We start from the raw sequence: 23,386 nt of genomic DNA on the forward strand, positions 1-23,386 counted from the left end.
ATAAATGAGGTTGTGGAACCAGTACAACATCAAAATATACACATTAATTTAAAGGTCCCATGAACCATGTTAGTCTTTGATGGGTTATGGAAACATGAACATACCCGGCATGCAAACCCCTGAAAATGGACCTCAGCAGCCGAAATGGCACGTAAACGCCCTCTGTATGTACAGACCAGTCAAGATTAGAAGATAAGAATTTCTAGTCTACAAATGGGGAAACACACACACAGACACACACACACACACTCACTCAAGCATACATTCGCATACCCACACACATTCACTGAAACTGCTTTCAACAGTTCAGAACACACACAAATATAACAGCAAACAATTTCACACTTTAGAAATCATGATTTATTGTTTCGAGTAATGCAAGAACTGTACAACTTACACAAGTTGTAAGAAGGATAATTCACATTCAACCTAAAATACATGCACACACACACACACACACACACACATGGACAGACACTCACACACACACACCATAAGAACTGGTTTCAATCTATTTTCGCACACAAAAAACACCCACATCAACACACCCTTCCACACACTCACACACAAAGACAATTATTGTTGTATGTCTTCTCACACTTAAAGTGGAAATGCATAAACCTGAGAATTATCTCACACATACAGAATCACCCACCTAAATAAAACCCTACACACACACACACTCACACACACACACACAGAGACTGGCTACAGTCCATCATCTTGCACGTACAGACACATGAACACACACACACCCAGACATACACACTGACATACACACAAATACAGCCCTATACTAACACATTCACACGCACGCACACACAGAACCGCCCAAACACAACCCTTATATACACAAAGAATCACCCACACAAATACAAGTTACAACCCTACACACACACACACACACACACAGAATCACTCACATGAAAACAACCCTACACACACACAGAATCACTCACAAGAATACAACCCTACACACACACAAACAGAATCACTCACATGAAAACAACCCTACACACACACACACACACACAGAATCACAGAAACACAGCCCTATACACTCACCCACACACTCACACCCCCTGAACAGACACCCCCTGAACATCCTCCGAGGCCCCGTACAGATACACGGCCAGCAGTTTGTGGAAGACGGAAGGATCCAGGTCTTCCAGACGCTCGTCACGGACAGCCTTGGGCATCCAGGGCTGCGCCAGAATCTTCTGGAACAGGTGGTTCCCACCGTCCACCCACACCTGGTTCTTGACGCCCGTGTTCGAGTCCAGCGACAGCGTGTTCAGCTGGAAGCCGACAAAGCTCAGGGTCTGGTGGTCCAGAGACACGCTCTGGACACACACCGGCTCTGGCAGTCGGCTCACGTCCTGCACACACATGTGGAGGAAGGTGGCGGAGTGGTTAACGACGCTCATCTGCCGATGCAGTGTACAGTACGTGAGGGTCTAGGTTCAAATCCCGGTCCTACCCTTTTCTCCCAAGTTTTGACCGGGAAATCAGACAGAGTGCCTGGTCATTTGGATGAGACGATAGACTGAGGCGCCGTGTGCGGCACGCACTTAGCGCACTGAAATGAGAACCCACGGCAACGTGAGTGTTGTTCTCTGGCAAAATTCTCCATCAGAAATCCACTTTGACAGGAACACAAACTTATGCGTACACTCGAGGCCTCTCAAAGTGTGTTGGCTGATGCTGCAGTCAGGCACCTGTCTAGCAGGTGTGGTGGTGTGTATATGGCCCAACACTCGGCTTATATCACAGACTGACATAAGTTTACATTTAGGCCAACAGCAAAGTGAGAGCTGTATTATCAATGCTTTCTCCAGTCAATGGGATATCATTTACAGCGTAGTCTTTTGTGAAGGACTATGACTCTCAAACTAGGAGGCAAAATTGCACTGGCTCTTAGTGCTGCAGCCTTGCGGGCTAGTTGGCCTTTGGGAACCATCCCAACGCCGACTGTCCTAAAACCCTCTTGGCCGAGAGAATGGGGATGTACCTTGTGCAAGACACTCTCCACTATAATCAAATTCTGCCCCAAATAGTTGGAACAGCAGTTACCTCCTCTGCTGTTCTGATGGTCATAGTCGGACACGACTATATGTGTGTGTATATGGATTTGTCCGAACGCAGTGACGCCTTGAGAAACTGAAACTGCACACGTCAGTCCTCTGTATGTTTCAGTTTCTGTTTCAGGGAGGAGTCAGGGCAGGCAAAACTGAACCACAGACGCTACACCACATCTGCTGTTGAAAAAAAAAAAGAAAAAAAGCAGCAGATGCTTCATTCACTGACATAAACCCAACACATCAATTAGACCTCAAAAGTCTGGCCTAGGTTTGAGTAGAACATGAACATAACATTTAAAAAATTAAGTAAATAAGACAAAGAAAAGAAAATACATCGCAACATAGGGAAGAAAAAGAGGCACAGAGGGCGAATGATTGATGTAAAAACACGAATGAAACTGGGCTCCACTCAGCGCTCCCACACACGCACCTATCAACACTTCTATGGGGCTTGTACATGGCTGACTGCTTTATCATCGCTGTTTTTATCTTCATTCATTTTCTTTTTATCGCTACATATCGTGGAATGATGGCCTAGAGGTAACGCGTCCGCCTAGGAAGCGAGAGAATCTGAGCGCGCTGGTTCGAATCACGGCTCAGCCGCCGATATTTTCTCCCCCTCCACTAGACCTTGGTGGTGGTCTGGACGCTAGTCATTCGGATGAGACAATAAACCGAGGTTCCGTGTGCAGCATGCACTTAGTGCACGTAAAAGAACCCACGGCAACAAAAGGGTTGTTCCTGGCAAAATTTTGTAGAAAAATCCACTTCGATAGGAAAAACAAATAAAACTACATGCAGGAAAAAAATACAAGAAAATGAGTGGCGCTGTCGTATAGCGACGCGCGTCTCCCTGGGGAGAGCAGCCCGAAATCTGGCTCCGTGACTAAGCTATTATTGTCGTTAGTAGGGGGCTTAGTAGGTGGTGTCCTAAGTACGTTGAATCAGAACAGGCACTACTGAACACCACCGAAGTGACTCAGCAGCAGTGCAGGGTCTCCTCTGGTGTGTGGCCTCCTGGCGACCTAACATCGATGGTTCCCTGCGGACTGCCGACGCTGGAACTGTGACAGACGAACCCGGGTGTGGTTGTGTATGGGGGAATCTAAATGAGCGGCGTGGGAGTAATGCCACTGAAGTGGTGCAGATGATGGGGCAGCAAAAAAAACTAAAAACACAAAAAAACCACAAAAAAACTGTAAGCTTAAATGTCAACCTCCACTGATCATACAGGTCTCGTTTTGCTGTTGGATAAACTGTAAGCTTTCATCAATCTCCACTGATCATACAGGTCTCGTTTTGCTGTTGGATAAACTGTAAGCTTACATCAACCTCCATTGATCATACAGGTCTCGTTTTGCTGTTGGATAAACTGTAAGCTTTCATCAATCTCCACTGATCATACAGGTCTCATTTTGCTGTTGGATAAACTGTAAGCTTACATCAATCTCCACTGATCATACAGGTCTCGTTTTGCTGTTGGATAAACTGTAAGCTTTCATCAATCTCCACTGATCATACAGGTCTCGTTTTGCTGTTGGATAAACTGTAAGCTTACATCAACCTCCATTGATCATACAGGTCTCGTTTTGCTGTTGGATAAACTGTAAGCTTTCATCAATCTCCACTGATCATACAGGTCTCATTTTGCTGTTGGATAAACTGTAAGCTTTCATCAATCTCCACTGATCATACAGGTCTCGTTTTGCTGTTGGATAAACTGTAAGCTTACATCAACCTCCATTGATCATACAGGTCTCGTTTTGCTGTTGGATAAACTGTAAGCTAATGCTAATCTCCACTGATCATACAGCTCTCATTTTGCTGTTGGATAAACAGGAGTTTGTATTATACTCCATGTTTGGTGTTACATATACTTACCATGTCAAACTGATGCAAACTAGGCCTATCGGTTTGCTCTGCTTGGCCAAATTTCGCGCGGCTAACAGTGAAAAGACGAGCAGTCTTGGCCCGGTCCGCTCTCAGCCAATCAAACGCCTCTAAAAGCTATAAGCGCTGAATCATTTCTTTTACATCAATCTCCACTGATCATACAGCTCTCGTTTTGCTGTTGGATAAACTGTAAGCTAACATCAATCTCCATTGATCATACAGGTCTCATTTTGCTGACGGCTGAACTGTGAGCTGATGTCAGTCTGTGATACAAGCCGAGTGTACAGCGAGGTATCACAGGCAGGTGTCCACTCACCCCGAAACGCTGCCGGGCCTGAGCCACAGTGTAGGCCAGGCAGAAGAGAATGTCACGCGCTACCCGCTGGTCCGTCTTGTAGAAGTTGTTGTCTGTGATCACCAGCGTATGAAGGTGGCTGTTTTTCCACTCTGACCGCAGACCTGCCCAGTCAGAAATGCAAATGACTGTGTCACCATTCTGAGCGGTCCAATCTTTCTCTCTCAGTCTTACTGACATGCAAACATATGCAAATGACTGTCAACATTCTGATCTCCGACCTGTCCATTCATTTTCTCTCAGTCTTACAGACAAGCAAACACACATATGCAAATGGCTGTGTAACAACTATGACCTCAGACCTGCCCAATGTAATTTCTTTCAGTCTCACAGACATGCAAATATATACAAACGACTGTGTCACCACTCTGAACAAAGACCAGCCAGACGTCTCAAAGATATGCAAATATATGCAAATGACTGTTGCCAATTTTTGAACTGTCCAATCAGACTTCTGTGGGTCTTACAGACATGCAAATAAATGTAAAATAATAACTGTTGCCACCCTGACTTTTGAACTGCTCATTCCAGTTCCTCAGCTTCTCCCAGTTACTTAACTGAAAGTACAATGAAATAATGAATGAAGACAGACTGGTTGACTGTTACCACTGACATTGGTTTCTGATTGATGAGACGACGGGTACAATAGCTGAATGGTTAAAGTGTTGGACTTTCAATCCAAGGGTCCCGGGTTTGAATCACAGTGACAGCACCTGGTGGGTAAAGGGTGGAGATTTTTATGATCTCCCAGGTCAACATATGTGCAGACCTGCTAGTGCCTGAACCCCCTTCATGTGTATACGGCAGGCAGAAGATCAAATACGCACGTTAAAGATCCCGTAATCCATGTCAGCGTTCGGTGGGTTATGGAAACAAGAACATACCCAGCATGCACACCCCTGAAAGTGGAGTATGGCTGCCTACATGGCGGGGTAAAAACGGTCATACACGTAAAAGCCCACTCGCGTATATGCGAGTGAACGTGGGAGTTGCAGCCCATGAACGCAGAAGGAGAAGAAAAAGAAGATTGATGAGACTTTCTGAAATAGCACTGATGTTTGTGCATGTGTGTGTACATGCTGACATGCATGTGCGTGAAGTGTGTGTGTGCATGCATTCATGCGGACATGCATACACATGTTCACGTGTGTGTGCGTGTGTGTATGTTATAACGCGTGGTGTACACACAAAGTTACCTGTGCTATGATTCTGGGTGTACACACGTGTTGTTATACTGGGTGTATACACGTGTAATGATTTAGACAAATCTTTATTCAGAAAACATATATAACATGTACAAATAATCACGTACAATTACTTATATTGTGCTCAAGCATATGATAAAATATCTTTTTGTGCTCAAGCATGAGCGGAAATATTTTTTGTGCTCAAGTGTGTGATAAATTATTTTTTCCTGTTCAAGTATATGACGAATCTTTTGTGTGTGTGTGCTCAAGAATGTGAAGAGTCATTTTCATATGTCGTGTTCCAAGGTTACACATGTGATTACCTGTCTGTGCATGAGTTATTACCCGTTATGTAACACTGATGTACACACATCATTACCTGTGTTGAGATGCAGGGTGTACATACAAAGTTACTTGTGACACAAGGTCTACACACATTATTACCTGCATTGTGACACAGGTGTACACACACTCTATTACTTGTGCTGCATTCCATCCTTATCTGTGCTGTATTCCATCATTACCTGTGTTGTGTTCCATCATCACCTGTGTTGTGTTCCATCATCACCTGTGTTGTGTTCCATCATTACCTGTGTTGTGTTCCATCATCACCTGTGTTGTGTTACGTTCCATCATTACCTGTGTTGTGTTCCATCATCACCTGTGTTGTGTTACGTTCCATCATTACCTGTGTTGTGTTCCATCATCACCTGTGTTGTGTTACGTTCCATCATTACCTGTGTTGTGTTCCATCATCACCTGTGTTGTGTTACGTTCCATCATTACCTGTGTTGTGTTCCATCATCACCTGTGTTGTGTTACGTTCCATCATCACCTGTGTTGTGTTACGTTCCATCATTACCTGTGTTGTGTTCCATCATCACCTGTGTTGTGTTACGTTCCATCATCACCTGTGTTGTGTAGCTTGTGTTCCATCATCACCTGTGTTGTGTTACGTTCCATCATCACCTGTGTTGTGTAACTTGTGTTCCATCATCACCTGTGTTGTGTTACGTTCCATCATCACCTGTGTTGTGTAACTTGTGTTCCATCATCACCTGTGTTGTGTTACGTTCCATCATCACCTGTGTTGTGTTCCATCATCACCTGGGTTGTGTTTCATCATTACCTGTGTTATGTTCCATCATTACCTGTGTTGTGTTCCATCCATCATCACCTGTGTTGTGTTCCATCATCACCTGTGTTATGTTCCATCATTACCTGTGTTGTGTTCCATCATCACCTGTGTTGTGTTCCATCATCACCTGTGTTGTGTTGTGTTCCATCATTACCCGTGTTATGTTCCATCATTACCTGTGTTGTGTTCCATCATCACCTGTGTTATGTTCCATCCATCATCACCTGTGTTGTGTTCCATCATCACCTGTGTTGTGTTCCATCATCACCTGTGTTGTGTTCCATCATCACCTGTGTTGTGTTCCATCATTACCTGTGTTGTGTTCCATCATCACCTGTGTTACATTCCATTATTACCTGTGCTGCGTTCCGTCCTTACCTGTGTTGTGTTCCAAGGTGTAGCGGTGATCCTGCAGAAGGTCGATGGTGGGCATCATGGGATACATGTCCAACAATGGGTGTTCCACACTGGCATCCACGCTGTCCTCGTCAGCGAAGCGCGGCAGAGGTCGATCAGAGGTCACCAGACATTCCAACAGCCCTCGCACCACCACCGGCTTCCCTGTGCACAGGAGGAAGGCGGCAGAATGGTTAAGTGGGTCTGGGTTCGAAACCGAGGTCCCGTGTGCAGCACGCACTTGGCGCACTTCTTCTGCGTTCGTGGGCTGCAACTCCCACGTTCACTCGTATATACACGAGTCGGCTTTTACCGGTATGACCGTTTTTATCTCGCCATGTAGGCAGCCATACTCCGTTTTCGGGGCTGTGCATGCTGGGTATGTTCTTGTTTCCATAACCCACCGAACGCTGACATGGATTACAGGATCTTTAACGTGTGTATTTGATCTTCTGCTTGTGTATACACACGAAGGGGGTTCAGGCACTGGCAGGTCTGCACATATGTTGACCTGGGAGATCGTAAAAATCTCCACCCTTTACCCACCAGGCGCCGTTACTGTAATTCGAACCCAGGACCCTCAGATTGAAAGTCCAACGCTTTAACCATTCGGCTATTACGCCCGTCACTTGGCACACTGAAAAAGAACTTGTGGCAAAGAAAAAAAAAGGGTTGTCCTTGGGCAAAATTCTGTAGAGGAAATCCACTCTGATAGGTACACAAATACATATGCATGCACTCAGGGCCTGACTAAAGGAATAATAATAATTAATAATAATAATGGTATTTATATAGCGCTGAATCTTGTGCAGAGACATTTCAAAGCGCTTTCGCACCAGTCATTCACACGCATGCATAACTCTGAAACTGGAGAAACTGAAGACAAGGAAGGGGCAGGGAAGGGAGGCTATTTTGGGAAGAGGTAGATTTTAAGGCCAGACTTGAAAGAGCTGAGTGTGGAGACTTGACGAAGCGAAAGAGGAAGTTCATTCCAATCGCAAGGTCCAGAGACAGAGAAAGAACGGCGGCCAACAGTCGAGTGTTTGAATCTGGGTATGCGTAAACAGAGTGGATCCGAAGCTGATCGTAGTGAGCGAGATGGAGTGTAGAGGTGAAGGCAGCCACAGAGATAGGAAGGGGCTGATTTGTGAAGACATTTATAACATAGAGTGCTGATCGGGCATTGGGTTAAACTGCTGGTCAGGCCCAGTGGTGCTGCATTACTCTTTTGTCACAACAGATTCCTCTGTGTGGAATTTGGGCTGCTCTCCCCTGGGACAGTGCGTCACTACATAGGATAGCGTCAGACGAATATGATACAGTCTTATTATCTCTTTTTTTAATTTTCTTCAAAATTATTATCATAGAAATTCAGTGTTCATACATATATACACATACATTGGTAGGTAGGTATATAGGAATGTGTGTGCAACATGTCGGAAGATGGTCAAAAAAAAAAAAAAAAAAAAAAAAAAAAAAATTGTGTAAACTGTGATGAATATATTCATATCTAACGCATATGTATATGCTGGGTTATCATTACAAAAAAATTGTGTGTGTGTGTGTGTGTGTGTGTAGGTGTGTGTGTGTGTGTGTGTGTAGGTGTGTGTGTGTGTGTGTGTGTGTGTGTGTGTGTGTGTAGGTGTGTGTGTGTGTGTGTGTGTAGGTGTGTGTGTGTGTGTGTGTGTGTGCACATGCATGTATCGTACCTATCTATCTATCTCTCTATCAATCTGACCTTTGTAGAAGTAGTGTGAGTTGATGTAGGGGTTGAAGATCTGCCGTCTCTCCCCCAGACTGGGGTAGGAGGCCACGTGGGTTTGGCACAGTCGCAGCAAGTTGCTGATCAAGATTCCCCTGCAACATGTCGGAAGATGGTGAAGACAGTAAAAAAACAAAAAACAAAAAAACAAAACAAAAAAATTGTGTAAACTGTGATGAATATATTCATATCTAACACATATGTATATGCTGGGTTATCATTACAAAAAAATGTGTGTGTGTGTATGTGTGTGTGTGTGTGTGTGTGTGTGTGTAGGTGTGTGTGTGTGTGTGTGTGTGTGTGTGTGTGTGTGTGTGTGTGTGTGTGTGTGTGTGTGTGTGTGGGTGTGTGTGTGTGTGTATGTGTGTGTGTGTGTGTAGGTGTAGGTGTGTGTGTGTGTGTGTGTGTGTGTGTGTGTGTGTGTGTGTGCGTGTGTGTGTGTGTGTGTGTGTATGTGCATGTTCTTTGTCTTTTTTCTGATCAAATCCTTGCTGTCTGTTTCTGGCTGCCGTTTTTTAATTAAAAAAAAGAAAAAAAAAAAAGAAGCAAAAAACAACAACAAACAAAGAAAAAAGAAAAACTATGATTCCTTAGTGGTCTGCTGATACATTCTCAAAAAGGAAGACTGTGACCACACAATCGAAGGCCAGTCACTTCACTGATGTGTCGTTTGACCAACACTGCAGGTGTCTGCATCTCTCAGGCCTGGTTGACACCAGGATGTACCATGAGAGCACAGCCTTGCCAAGCACTCCGAACCCAAACTACACCCACACAACACCATCGTGAGCACAGCCTTGCCATGCAGTCCAAACCCTAACTACACCCCCACAACAGCATCGTGAGCACAGCCTTGCCAAGCAGTCCAAACCCTAACTACATCCCCACAACAGCATCGTGAGCACAGCCTTGCCAAGCAGTCCAAACCCTAACTGCACCCTCACAACACCATCGTGAGCACAGCCTTGCCAAGCACTCCAAACCCTAACTACACCCCCACAACACCATCGTGAGCACAGCCTTGCCAAGCAGTCCAAACCCTAACTGCACCCCCACAACAGCATCGTGAGCACAGCCTTGCCAAGCAGTCCAAACCCTAACTGCACCCTCACAGCAGCATTGCTATCACCCCCATCATCATTGAAGAAACATAACAACAAAGTGTCCCACATTCGTAGGCACGGTTTCAGTTTCTTAAGGAGGCGTCACTGTGCTCAGGTCAAATCCATACACGCTACACCAAGTCTGCTAGGAAGATGCCTGACCAGCAGCGTAACCCAACGCGCTTAGTCAGGCCTTGAGTGCTTGCACACACACATATATATCTATATCTATCTCTCTCACTCTCTCCCTCTCAATATATATATATATTTGTGTACCTATCAGAGTGGATTTCTTCAACAGAATTTTGCCAGAGGACAACACTCCTTGAGCCATGTTTTTTTCAGGGGGTGGGGGTGGGGGGAGCTCAGTGCACTAAGAGCATGCTGCACACAGGACCTCAGTTTATCGTCTCATCCGAATGACTAGACGCTCAGTTTGATTTTTCAGTCAAACTTGGGAGAAAGGGCGAGAGCGGGATTCGAACCCAGACCCTCACAGACTCTCTGTATTGGCAGATGAGTGTCTTAACCATTCTGCCCCCTTCCTCCTCAGGCACAAAGAAAAGAAAAAAAAAGAAAACAAGAGAGGCAAGGCCTTCAAGACTCACTTGTGATAAATTTAGTCCCCTAGCATTAATTACAGAGTAATTTCCCTTTTTTACTATCTGCACTAAAACGTTTGCAAAAAAATAAAAATTCCATGCTCAGCAAAAGAAGTTCCTGTTTGAACAAAAAATGATAATAATGACTCCTCTTGTTGTTGTGTCAGAATAAGAGGTCAAAGTGCCAAGTTTAGAGAATACAAAAAATATAAATATAACAGTACATGCAGTTTGCATATAATTAGGCTTCTTTTTTTTAATTTTTTTGTGCCCACCCCAGAGGTGCAATACTGTTTTAAACAAATTGACTGGAAAGAACTGAATTTTTCCTATTTTTATGCCAAATTTGGTGTCAACTGACTAAGTATTTGCAGAGAAAATGTCAATGTTAAAGTTTACCACAGACACACACACACAGACACACACAGACAACCAAACACCGGGTTAAAACATAGACTCACTTTGTTTACACAAGTGAGTCAAAAAAGTACAGACTGCTTCATCAGACAAAGGGCAGAGCACAGACAACATCAAGACAGCGGTGATAGCAACTACAACAGACAACATCAAGACAGCGGTGATAGCAACTACAACAGACAACATCAAGACAGCAGTGATAGCAACTACAACAGACAACATCAAGACAGCGGTGACAGCAACTACAACAGACAACATCAAGACAGCGGTGATAGCAACTACAACAGACAACATCAAGACAGCGGTGATAGCAACTACAACAGACAACATCAAGACAGCGGTGATAGCAACTACAACAGACAACATCAAGACAGCGACAGTGACAGCGACTAGCAACTATAACAGACATCATCAAGACAGCGACAGTGACAGCGACTAGCAACTACAACAGACATCAAGACAGCGACAGTGACAGCAGTGATAGCAACTACAACAGACATCATCAAGACAGCGACAGTGACAGCGACTAGCAACTACAACAGACATCAAGACAGCGACAGTGACAGCGACTAGCAACTACAACAGACAACGTCAAGACAGCGACAGTGACAGCGACTAGCAACTACAACAGACAACATCAAGACAGCGACAGTGACAGCAGTGATAGCAACTACAACAGACAACATCAAGACAGCAGTGATAGCAACTACAACAGACAACATCAAGACAGCGACAGTGACAGCGACTCACGCCTGCTTCTTGGCGGGAATGCCATACTGGGTCTGGAAGCGCCAGCCTGGCTTGCGTGGGTCGATCCTGCGGGGCAGTTTCTCCCTGGTGGTGTTCCAGTACTGAGCAAGCATGATGTAGCGCTGCAGCAGTGTGTTCTGGGCACAGAGGGAGGGGCTTCGTTTTACAGTTTACTGCTGCTGTGGGCTGGTGTTCAAACCCTTTCACTGTGGCCTTCAAAACTGGCTTTAACTCACTCGGGACGACAAGTTTTCTCCCTTGCTTTTCCCCACAGACGGCCCATTTGTAAGGGTTTGGAAAAAAATTACAAAAAATACAAAATACAGAGTAAGAACATGAAACTTTCAGAACTGGTTTATTACTTGTTGAGCTATTACATAAAATTTTTTTTTTTTAAATCAAATTTCTCATCTTATTTTTAGTTTTGCCACATATAGAAAATACTGCCAATTTTTCACCCCGAATCACCATACCCATGCTCGCTTTCTGCATTAAATTCGCTTTCTTCTTTATCATCATCCATCTCTTCAATGTCCGACCCTTCAGTTTGTAGCATTTCAAGTACTTCGGCAACCCTAAAACATTGCCGTCACTGCCTTGTTCGCTTCACAACATTCTGAGAAGAGCCCGCTTTGCTAACAGGCTGGCACGTGAGCAGACGACCGGTCAGTGACTTTGTCAGCATGTGTGCGAGACGGGCCACACATGCCAGGCTGACCAATCATACTGTTCGATTGTGGAATGACCCAGAATAGCGCACTCTGCTTGGCTAATCACAAAATCACGTGTACAGTGCGTGATGGAATTTTACTTTCGGAGAATGCTATTCCATTCCTTCGTCTGAATCCGAATACGTTTTGTGTAGGAATGCGTGAGCATTCCTTCGTCCGGAGAGAGTTAACTAGCTGCAGAAGTGTTTCATTGTTGTTACCACTTTCATTATTATCATCATCATTTATTACAGTTAAATAAATAATATCATTCATTATTATCATTTCTGATATTCAACAATAATAATCATCATCAGCAGCATCATAACAACAACACCACCACCAGCAGCAACCACTACTATTATCATAACAGCACCAGCAGCATCCACTATTAGTCTTATCATTTATTTGTCTTATTATCTAATGGCTCAACGTTCGGCTAATATCACAGACTGACGTAGGCTTAGTTTTGGGCCAACAGCAAAGTGAGAGCTGTATCATCAATGGTTTCCCCACTGCAATGGGAAATCATTTACAGCTTTGTCTTTTGTGAAGGACTATGACTCTCAAACTAGGAGGTAAAATTACACTGGCTCTTAGTGCTGCAGCCTTGGGGGCTCGTTCGTCTTTGGGAACCATCCCCAACGCCGACTGTCCTAAAACCCTCTCGGCCCAGAGAGTGGGGATGTAATTGTAACTTGGGCAAGACACTCTCCACTATAATCAACTTCTAGCCCAGACAGTTGAGACAGCAGCTGCCTCTGCTCCAAAAAGGAAGTGCTTAAACAAATAAATGGATGTATCATTTAATCAATGGTCACAGTTGGACACGACTGTAATACAATATTATCATTATTTTTGTAATTATCATTACAGTACTGCAGTGTGCGTGTATACATCTCTATCTACCTACCTACCTACCTACCTACATATCTGTATCTCTCTCTCTTAGTTATCCAGTTGTCAGTACAGTTACTAATGACTTATTTCTCTTCCCCTCTCTTCCTCTCTCTCTCTCTTTCCCCTCATCTCTCTCTCACTCTACTCTACGAAGATTTTTTTTCTTCTCTCTTTCTCCCCTTTTCAGAAAATATACTGTAACTGATGTAGATTAGCAAGGGCAGATTGGAAGAATAGTCCATGCATATATCAGCATAAAATCTTAATCCTTGAAAAAAAAGCCCCAAACCTTTTGAATTCTAAGTTCTCTCTCACTCTCTCCGTCTCTCTCTCTACCTATATACCTATATATATATATATAAGGGGGGAGCACTCACAGTGAGGTCAGAGGGCTGGATGGATTGCAGGATGGTGTCCACTGCAGGGGGCAGTCCATGGAACACCTGGGCTTTGGCCAGACATGCGGCCTGCTTCACACCTGTCTCACACACACCACAAACCACAGTGTACACCACAACACCTGGGCTTTGGCCAGACATGCGGCCTGCTTCACACCTGTCTCACACACACACACACCACAAACCACAGTGTACACCACAACACCTGGGCTTTGGCCAGACACGCGGCCTGCTTCACACCTGTCTCACACACACCACAAACCACAGTGTACACCACAACACCTGGGCTTTGGCCAGACATGCGGCCTATTTCACACCTGTCACACACACACCACAAACCACAGTGTACACCACAACACCTGGGCTTTGGCCAGACATGCGGCCTGCTTCACACCTGTCTCACACACACACACACACCACAAACCACAGTGTACACCACAACGCCTGGGCTTTGGCCAGACATGCGGCCTATTTCACATCTGTCTCACACACACCACAAACCACAGTGCACACTACAACACCTGGGCTTTGGCCAGACATGCGGCCTGCTTCACACCTGTCTCACACACACCACAAACCACAGTGTACACCACAACACCTGGGCTTTGGCCAGACATGCGGCCTGCTTCACACCTGTCTCACACACACCACAAACCACAGTGTACACCACAACACCTGGGCTTTGGCCAGACATGCGGCCTATTTCACACCTGTCTCACACACACACACACACACACCACAAACCACAGTGTACACCACAACACCTGGGCTTTGGCCAGACATGCGGCCTGCTTCACACCTGTCACACACACACACACACACACACACCACAAACCACAGTGTACACCACAACACCTGGGCTTTGGCCAGACATGCGGCCTGCTTCACACCTGTCTCACACACACCACAAACCACAGTGTACACCACAAGACCTGGGCTTTGGCCAGACATGCGGCCTACTTCACACCTGTCACACACACACTTACACACACACACCACAAACCACAGTGTACACCACAGCACCTGGGCTTTGGCCAGACTGGCTGCCTGCTTCACACCTGTCTCACACACACCACAAACCACAGTGTACACCTCAACACCTGGGCTTTGGCCAGACATGCGGCCTGCTTCACACCTGTCACACACACACCACAAACCACAGTGTACACCACAACACCTGGGCTTTCGCCAGACATGCGGCCTGCTTCGCACCTGTCTCACACACACACACACACACACCACAAACCACAGTGTACACCTCAACACCTGGGCTTTGGCCAGACATGCGGCCTGCTTCACACCTGTCACACACACACCACAAACCACAGTGTACACCACAACACCTGGGCTTTGGCCAGACATGCGGCCTGCTTCACACCTGTCACACACACACACACACACACACACACCACAAACCACAGTGTACACCACAACACCTGGGCTTTGGCCAGACATGCGGCCTGCTTCACACCTGTCACACACACACACACACACACACACACACCACAAACCACAGTGTACACCACAACACCTGGGCTTTGGCCAGACACGCGGCCTGCTTCACACCTGTCTCACACACACACACACACACCACAAACCACAGTGTACACCACAACACCTGGGCTTTGGCCAGACATGCGGCCTGCTTCACACCTGTCTCACACACACACACACCATAAACCACAGTGTACACCACAACACCTTCCTGCTAGTCTGGGAGACCAGGAGAGCACAGTGTACACTTCAACACCTTCCTGCTAGTCTAGGAGACCACAGTGTATACTTCAACACCTTCCTGCTAGTCTGGGAGACCAGTGTATATTTCAACACCTTCCTGCTAGTCTGGGAGACCACAGTGTACACTTCAACACCTTCCTGCTAGTCTGGGAGACCACAGTGTATACAACAACACCTTCCTGCTAGTCTGGGAGACCACAGTGTACACTTCAACACCTTCCTGCTAGTCTGGGAGACCAGTGTATATTTCAACACCTTCCTGCTAGTCTGGGAGACCAGTGTATATTTCAACACCTTCCTGCTAGTCTGGGAGACCAGTGCATATTTCAACACCTTCCTGCTAGTCTGGGAGACCAGAGTATATTTCAACACCTTCCTGCTAGTCTGGGAGACCAGTGTATATTTCAACACCTTCCTGCTAGTCTGGGAGACCACAGTGTACACTTCAACACCTTCGTGCTAGACTGGGAGACCACAGTGTACACTTCAACACCTTCGTGCTAGTCTGGGAGACCAGGAGACCACAATGTACACTACAACACCTTCCTGCTAGTCTGGGAGACCACAGTGTACACTTCAACACCTTCGTGCTAGTCTGGGAGACAACAGTGTAAACTTCAACACCTTCCTGCTAGTCTGGGAGACCACAGTGTATACTTCAACACCTTCGTGCTAGTCTGGGACACCAGTGTACACTTCAACACCTTCCTGCTAGTCTGGGAGACCACAGTGTACACTACAACACCTTCCTGCTAGTCTGGAAGACCAGGCAACCACAGTGTAAACTTCAACACCTTTCTGCTAGTCTGGGAGACCACAGTGTACACTTCAACACCTTCCTGCTAGTCTGGGAGACCACAGTGTATACAACAACACCTTCCTGCTAGTCTGGGAGACCACAGTGTATACAACAACACCTTCCTGCTAGTCTGGGAGACCACAGTGTATACAACAACACCTTCCTGCTAGTCTGGGAGACAACAGTGTATACTTAACACCTTCCTGCTAGTCTAGGAGACCACAGTGTATACAACAACACCTTCCTGCTAATCTGGGAGACAACAGTGTATACTTAACACCTTCCTGCTAGTCTGGGAGACCACAGTGTACACTTCAACACCTTCCTGCTAGTCTGGGAGACCACAGTGTATACAACAACACCTTCCTGCTAGGAGCCAGGAGAGTCCCTCACCTTGGTGGATACACAGGTTGGGGGTGCAGACAAAGGCCGGGTCCTCATTGTAGTTGACCAGGTCCTCCAGTTTGGGCGGCCGGTAAAAGCGCGGGTCGTCCACTGGGGGGCGCCACTCCTCCCGTTCTGGTCTGGCGTTCAGGTCCACGACCTCCACACCTGTCAAGTGGATGATTGTAATTGTCACACCTGTCAGTGTCAAAATGTTTCTGTCACACCTTTCATAGAATGTATATCACCTGTCAACAACTGTCATAATATATTAATTTTATATCTCGCCTATCTGCTCTTTTCAAAATATACCAGACCTGTCAAATTGTAGCACACCTGTCAACATGTGTCATAATATATCAGTATAACCACACCTGTCAAATTATATCCCATCTGTAAACACCTGTCGAACTATGTATCATGACTGTCAACACTGGTCAAACTATGTATCACTTCTGTCAACACCTGTCAAACTTATGTATCACATCTGTCAACACCTGTCAAAATATGTATCATGTCTGTAAACATCTGTCAAAATATGTATCATGCCTGTAAACACCTATCAAAATATGAATCCTGTCTGTTAGCAAATGTCACAATATATCACACTTGTCAAAACGTGTCAATGTTATCCTATAAGTATAACAGTTCTGCTGTCGTTGGTGTCAAGTTAATCTTTAGTGTTTTCTTTTAGTTCAAATTTATACATCACACCTGAAATCCCAGGAATCACACAATGCATGGAACTTCTTGAAGATGAATGTGACACTGGAAAAAAAAGCCATGTGCAGTGTCTTCCATAAGACATGTTGGTGACAGTGGATGTTGTCTTCTTCTCAGTTCCAACTATCTATGACTCAGGCACCATGGCAAAGTCAGTCAAGTGTTTGACTTCCGATCCATTTTTTCACCAGAGGTCTGGGTTCAAGGCCGTGTTTCAGCACAGTATTATGTCCTCAGGAAATAGTTTCCTCTGATTTACCTCACTCCACCCAGGTGTGAAAAGGTTCCCGACTTCATTGGGGAAGATCAAAACAGCAGAAGGAGAGGACTGGGTCCCACCTTCCTATGCTGATCCCTGGACACAGTGGGTATGAATTCACTGCCCCTGATGGCCGTGGAAGACTCAGAGAACAAGAACGTTATCCCTAAATTAACCTTAATTTGTAAACAACGTTTTAAGGTAGAAAACTCAAGACACTAACACCACTGCATCGCCTCTGTGCACCCCCCACATACACAGAGTGATAAAGATACTTAAACACCTTTTTGATTGTTAACAATGGGCATGTGCAAGTACACTAAGTCTAACTTTGCTCATGGAATTGTGCTATACAAATGCCATTCATTGTTATCATCAATATCATTAATTGTAACAGTAGCAGCAGCAGCAGCAGCAGCAGCAGCAGCAGTAGTAGTAGTAGCAGTAGTACTAGTAGTAGTAGTAGTAGAACTAGAAGCAGTAGTAGTATACAGTATGCAAGGGCACTTAGGACAGTGCCTTACCCTTGTCAGCGATGGCCTGGGGTATACGCACAGGGTAGTCAGGGTACTTGACTCTCTTGCCCCCCCACAATCGCCGCCAGCCAAAGGCGATGCTTCGTTTGTACAGAGCTGGGGTCCACCTCATGATGCGTCTCCACTATCTGTGCCATTCACTGAACATGTCATGTCCAACCTCTGTGTTTGTATGTGTGTGTATTTGTATGTGTGTTTGTGTGTGTGTATGTGTGTGTGTGTGTGTGTGTGTGTGTGTGTGTGTGTGTGTGAGAGAGAGAGAGAGAGAGAGAGAGAGAGAGTGTGATTTCTTGAACAAAATAAACTAAATGAAACAGGTTACTGACAACATATGAACATTCCAACTGAAGTTGCCAAGAAACTGTGAGGGAATGATGAAATGAAAATATGTAGGATACCAGAACTTTGGAATTTACAATTCATGACTATGTACAGTATTTATAACTAGGTATGGTGACAGATTTGGTATATATATACATATTTTCTAGGTTCATCAGAATCATTTTTGCTGCTTTTTATTAACAATCCATAATAAATTAGAGAGAATGTGAAATTTCTTCATCTTACAATTATGGTTCACTCATTGCTAACCAATGTGTTAAATATGCTTCAAACTATCAGAAACTAACAGATGTTCATGTTCCTTTCTGAAATGTATGGGTTGTCAAACATAATTCAAACAGTAGTTTGCATACAATAATTTTCTGTCAATTATTACCCTTTGCAACCCAAAAGCGCCTTGCAAATAGGCAGTACAATCCAAAATAATGCCCAGCACTAAAGTGGTTAATGTGTGTGTGTGTGTGTGTGTGTGTGTGTGTGTGTGTGTCTGTGCAGTGTGTGTGTGTGTGTGTGTGTGTGTGTGAACAGTGATCTAGAAGTAAAACAGACAGATACTGACAGACACGTATACTTCCATCACCGAACCACTGCAACTAAATGCTGTTGGCAGTTCAACAGCAGAGCAGCGACTTTGCAACGAAACACCTAACACCAAACTGCGAAATGGCAACATTTAAAAAAAAAAAAAAAAAAAAAAAAAAAAGGCACTGAAACTGTGTGATGCCCAAATCCCTTTAATAATTGATGTGATGGGCTTGCTTTCATGAAACAAATATAAATCTAAGTCCAGGAATTTCGAACCCAAAGATAATAGTGTAAAGTATACATGCACATGCTTCTGAGCAAAGAAATGCCCATACCTTTAACTCCAATGTCAAATAAGGTGCACGCCGGCATACAGAGCAGACATATTGGGAGGCTTTATTGTACGACACAACTGGCAAATAGATAGTCATTAAGTAGATATATTGAATTGAATTAATAGGACCTAGTCAATCATTTTAAAACATATATTTTTTACTCTTTATTGAAAAAATGTTTTTATTGAAATAATTTTTCAACAAACTTTATGACTACAGGCTGATCCCGAAAGGGCCAGTACTCTCCAAGCAAACAAAAGAAGTGAAAGCAAGGCCACACAGCACGGGCAATGAATTTGAAGGTGAGTGGCTGGAGTGGTAGTATCACAGTTAACCATGGCAGTGGAATCTGCAGCATGTACGCCATGCTGAAACAGAGACGCAAGCGTTGGCTCGGCCACATTGCGCGAATATACGATCCCCGAAGGATACACATGGAAACCGTCCCACAGGCAGGCCCGTACTGCACAATAATAAAATTGGATGTTACCCTCGAATACTATATTGTGATCAACAGGTGCATTTTCGAAGCAAGGACCACAGTTCAGCGTGATATGATGCTCAGAAATATTTTGTTGTTGTTTCAGAATAAAGATAACTGACATCCATTCTTCATCTCCTGACTGAAAATGCAACCAAAACTCTCCGTCTGTGTCTGTGTATGAATAGTTTTTAATGATGTCTGGTATCATGTGTTCAATTTTTACTTTTTGATATTTACATATATGTATTCTATTTGTAAACGGCTAGGGACTATTTTCAGAATTAGGCGTAAATGCTCGTAATAATAATAATGTTCACATATAATTTTATTGTGAATAAGTCATAACAATTAACAAGGCATATAAAGATTTGTAATTTTATTTCAGAAATTGACTTAAAGTTAAACTTAGTTTGGCCAACAGCATATTGATAGCAGTATGATCACTGCTTTCACAGCTGCAATGGGAATTCATTTACAGCTTTGTCTTTAGTGATGGACTATCACTATGAGTATGACCCTCAAACTAGGAGTAGGAGGCAAGATTTTTGCTGGCTCCTAGTGCTGCAGCATTGGGAGCTAGTTGACCTTTGGGGACTGTCCTAGAACCCTCGGCCAAGATTGTGGGGATGTGACTTGGACAGGACACTCTTCACTTTAATCAAATTCTGGCCCAGATAGTTGGGACAGAAGTTGCCTCTTTTGCTGTTTTGATGGTCTTAGTCGGACACAAAATTTTAACTATCATACACACACACACATACACATATATATATATATACACGAATCTCTCTCTCTCTGTCTCTGTCTGTCTGTCTGTCTGTCTGTCTCTCTCTCTCTCTCTCTCTCTCTCTCTCTCTCTCTATATATATATATATATATATATACATCATTACAACTATACAAGTTCAGCATTTTATTGTTTCAAACAAAAACTAGTAAAAAGAAAACAACAACAAGAACTGATATGACAGATAATTACTGTCAATGTAATACCAGAATTTACAACAGTTTAATACTGAACTTTCTATGCCTATTGACTGTGCAGGTCAGACAAGAGGTCCTTGCTGAGAACAGTTTCAAGCTGTACAAGTTCCATCACAGAGCGTCTTCAACCTACAGACACCTGTGACCTGATCAGAGGACACCATCAAACCTCACGTGTGAAAACAGTCAACCACCCGAGTGGAAATCTGTACTATATTTCAAAGAAAAATTCATTCTGTGTACACAGTGTAATGCTGCTATCTTAGTATCTATCTGTAAAGATATATCCCATAGTGATAGTTAGAAAGATAATGCTAGCTGTTACTGAGTCATTCATTTATGAATGTGTTCTATAACAGAGTGCAGATGAGAACCTGACATTAACTTCATGTGTATTACAACAAAGCAGCAAATACTTGTGGAAATACCATTACTAAATATGAAAGGGGTAAGGTGCACATGAGGTGTTCACTTGTCATGTACTAACTCAGTTTTCTGCAACAAGTGCCCAATCTGCTCTGTGTAGCTGTGGATAGAAACAGAGCTTGTCTTTCACACAGCACCTTGTCAGCTTTAACAGTCCAGTGAAAGCAATACGGATAGATCTAAATTTATGCATATCTGCAGTTGTAACTGTGGGAAATAGTTTGCAATGTGAAAGGCTGAAGAGAGGTTGTTTAAGTTTGCACTAAACATACCAAAGCAGGGTCTTTTTTGAGTGGGAGTTATAAGTCAGCAGCATGCATTTTTCACGCCGTGTTCTCAGCGTAAACCAAGGGAGGTGGAGACAGGTGATTCCTCTCATGGCTGGGCAGTGTTGTCAGGCAAAACAAGCATTGCTGGGATGTGTTTCTCACAACTGGAAGACCTCACCCCTTCAGGTGGTGAACCGTACACAGCATTCAAGGTGTAGGACATCCTGTGGAACACGCTCTGAGCAAAGTCGGTGTGCTGGTGAATTGCTTGCTCCTCCCTCTACTCCACTAAGGTCACAAGGAAATCTGCCCTGTCTGTTGTCACATGCTGAAGGATGTTTACTTCTTGCACACAGAACTGGTTTACAGACTTCGGTGAGGTTTCTTCACTCAGGTGAAGGCAGGGGGGCCAAGCACAGCACAGACGTTCCACAGACAGAAATGGGGGACAGTGGTGGAAGAGAGAATCGGCAGATGCACATTGTGTCTGAATCGGAAGAAGCCAGTGGAAGGCAGGAGACGGAAGACGGGACACAAGCTGTCTCCACGGAAACAGACGACGAGGTGAAGCAGTTGACGCGGCAGATCATGAAGGCTGCAGGGCAGAAGGACGTGATGGTGTCATCGTTCCCGCTGCCTCAGGTGGAGAAGTTGGTGGAAGGCCTGCGTCAGTGCGGCTGGCAGTCGGCTCACATCCTCTCCCTCCTCTCCACCCACCCCTCCTTCCTCCACCACCGCCGCTCCCTCCTCCCCAACGTCCAGCTCCTGTCGACGCTGGGCTTCGAGGTCAGAGAGGTCAGGGCCATCGTGGAGAGCCTGCCGCTCATCGCGCAGACGCCAAAGTCCCAGATCCTCCAGGCCATGGACGCGTTGCGAGACCTGGGCTTTGGGGAGGACACGGTGTTCAGAGCCGTCTCCAGCCACCCCCCTCTGCTGCTGGCGTCCAGAGCCACTCTGTCTGAGAGAGTCACCGCGCTCAGGCAGCTCTTCAAGTCTGCAGATGTCGTCGCTCTGGTCATGAAGTGTCCCCGCCTTCTGACCGATCCCTGGAAGGAGGTCAAGGCCAAGTTCGATTACGTGTTCCACCAGATGGGCGTGACGCAGAAACAGATGCTGCACGCAGCGCTGTTCAACCATTCGCTGTCGTACATCCAGCAGCGTCACACCTTCCTGGTCAGGGCTGGCTTCTTCAGCACCGCCAAAAGGCAGCAAGGGGAGAGAAGTCCCAATGCCAGGCTGGACCAGATCATCACGTCCTCCGACAAAGAGTTCTGCCGGAGGTTTGGCAACTTTGATGTGGCGGAGTATCGGGTCTTCTGCCGGATGCTTGACAAGGAGAAGGCACTGCGTGATGTTGATTCGGACGATGATGACTGAAGGCTTGGAGAAGTGATTATGGCTGTTTCTTGCTGGTGATAGTGTAGCCCTTTCACTGTCATAGGCAGCCATAGTCGGCATTGAGGGGTTGTGTTAAAAGGACAGTTTTTCCACATCGTCATGAAGCTTCACAGCTGCAGCCAGTCTCTCCGCCAGTAGAACAATGACTCAGGGAGAGCGCATCACTACACTGAGTGCCACCCATTTTTTTTTGTATTTTTTTCTGCCTGCAGTTTTATTTTTTTTATTTTCGAAGTGGATTTTTTCTGCAGAATTTTGCCAGGGACAACCCTTTTGTTGCTGTGGGTTCTTTTACGTGCACTAAGTGCATGCTGCACTCAGGACCCCGGTTTATCGTTTCATCCGAACGACTATGACTGAGAGTGAGAGCATCGCATCGGAAATATGTGGCGATTGGGAAGTGTTTTTCATACAGAAACGTGACAGTGAAAGAGTTAAACTTAAAGATAATGTGTATTATGCTGTACTTGTGAAAATGATTGTAATTCTGTGT

The 23,386-nt window shown here is 45.0% G+C and overlaps 2 protein-coding genes across 3 annotated transcripts; one reads left to right on the forward strand and one right to left on the reverse strand.

The window, feature by feature from the left end:
• Nucleotides 1-337: 337 nt before the first annotated feature.
• Nucleotides 338-19,397, reverse strand: LOC143291523 (large ribosomal subunit protein mL37-like). 2 transcript variants are annotated; one of them, XM_076601422.1, is made up of 10 exons: nucleotides 19,333-19,397; nucleotides 18,119-18,258; nucleotides 16,622-16,780; nucleotides 14,716-14,750; nucleotides 13,672-13,737; nucleotides 11,685-11,821; nucleotides 8,789-8,907; nucleotides 7,033-7,215; nucleotides 4,291-4,433; nucleotides 338-1,379 (listed from the first exon to the last, which is right to left on the reverse strand). In XM_076601422.1, exons 2-10 carry the CDS (start codon nucleotides 18,240-18,242, stop codon nucleotides 1,074-1,076), a joined length of 1,272 nt encoding a protein of 423 aa, XP_076457537.1. In that variant the 5' UTR covers nucleotides 18,243-18,258; nucleotides 19,333-19,397; the 3' UTR covers nucleotides 338-1,073. The 2 variants fall into 2 exon arrangements, with proteins under 2 accessions (XP_076457537.1, XP_076457536.1); XM_076601421.1 differs by lacking the exon at nucleotides 14,716-14,750 and having other exon boundaries at nucleotides 13,672-13,772.
• Nucleotides 19,398-19,596: 199 nt separating this feature from the next.
• Nucleotides 19,597-23,035, forward strand: LOC143291525 (transcription termination factor 4, mitochondrial-like). Its single transcript, XM_076601423.1, has 2 exons — nucleotides 19,597-19,634; nucleotides 20,862-23,035. Exon 2 carries the CDS (start codon nucleotides 21,541-21,543, stop codon nucleotides 22,870-22,872), a length of 1,332 nt encoding a protein of 443 aa, XP_076457538.1. The 5' UTR covers nucleotides 19,597-19,634; nucleotides 20,862-21,540; the 3' UTR covers nucleotides 22,873-23,035.
• Nucleotides 23,036-23,386: the final 351 nt, after the last annotated feature.

This window comes from Babylonia areolata, chromosome 17, assembly GCF_041734735.1.
Source record: "Babylonia areolata isolate BAREFJ2019XMU chromosome 17, ASM4173473v1, whole genome shotgun sequence".
In the NCBI taxonomy this organism is placed as follows: Eukaryota; Metazoa; Mollusca; class Gastropoda; order Neogastropoda; family Buccinidae; genus Babylonia; species Babylonia areolata.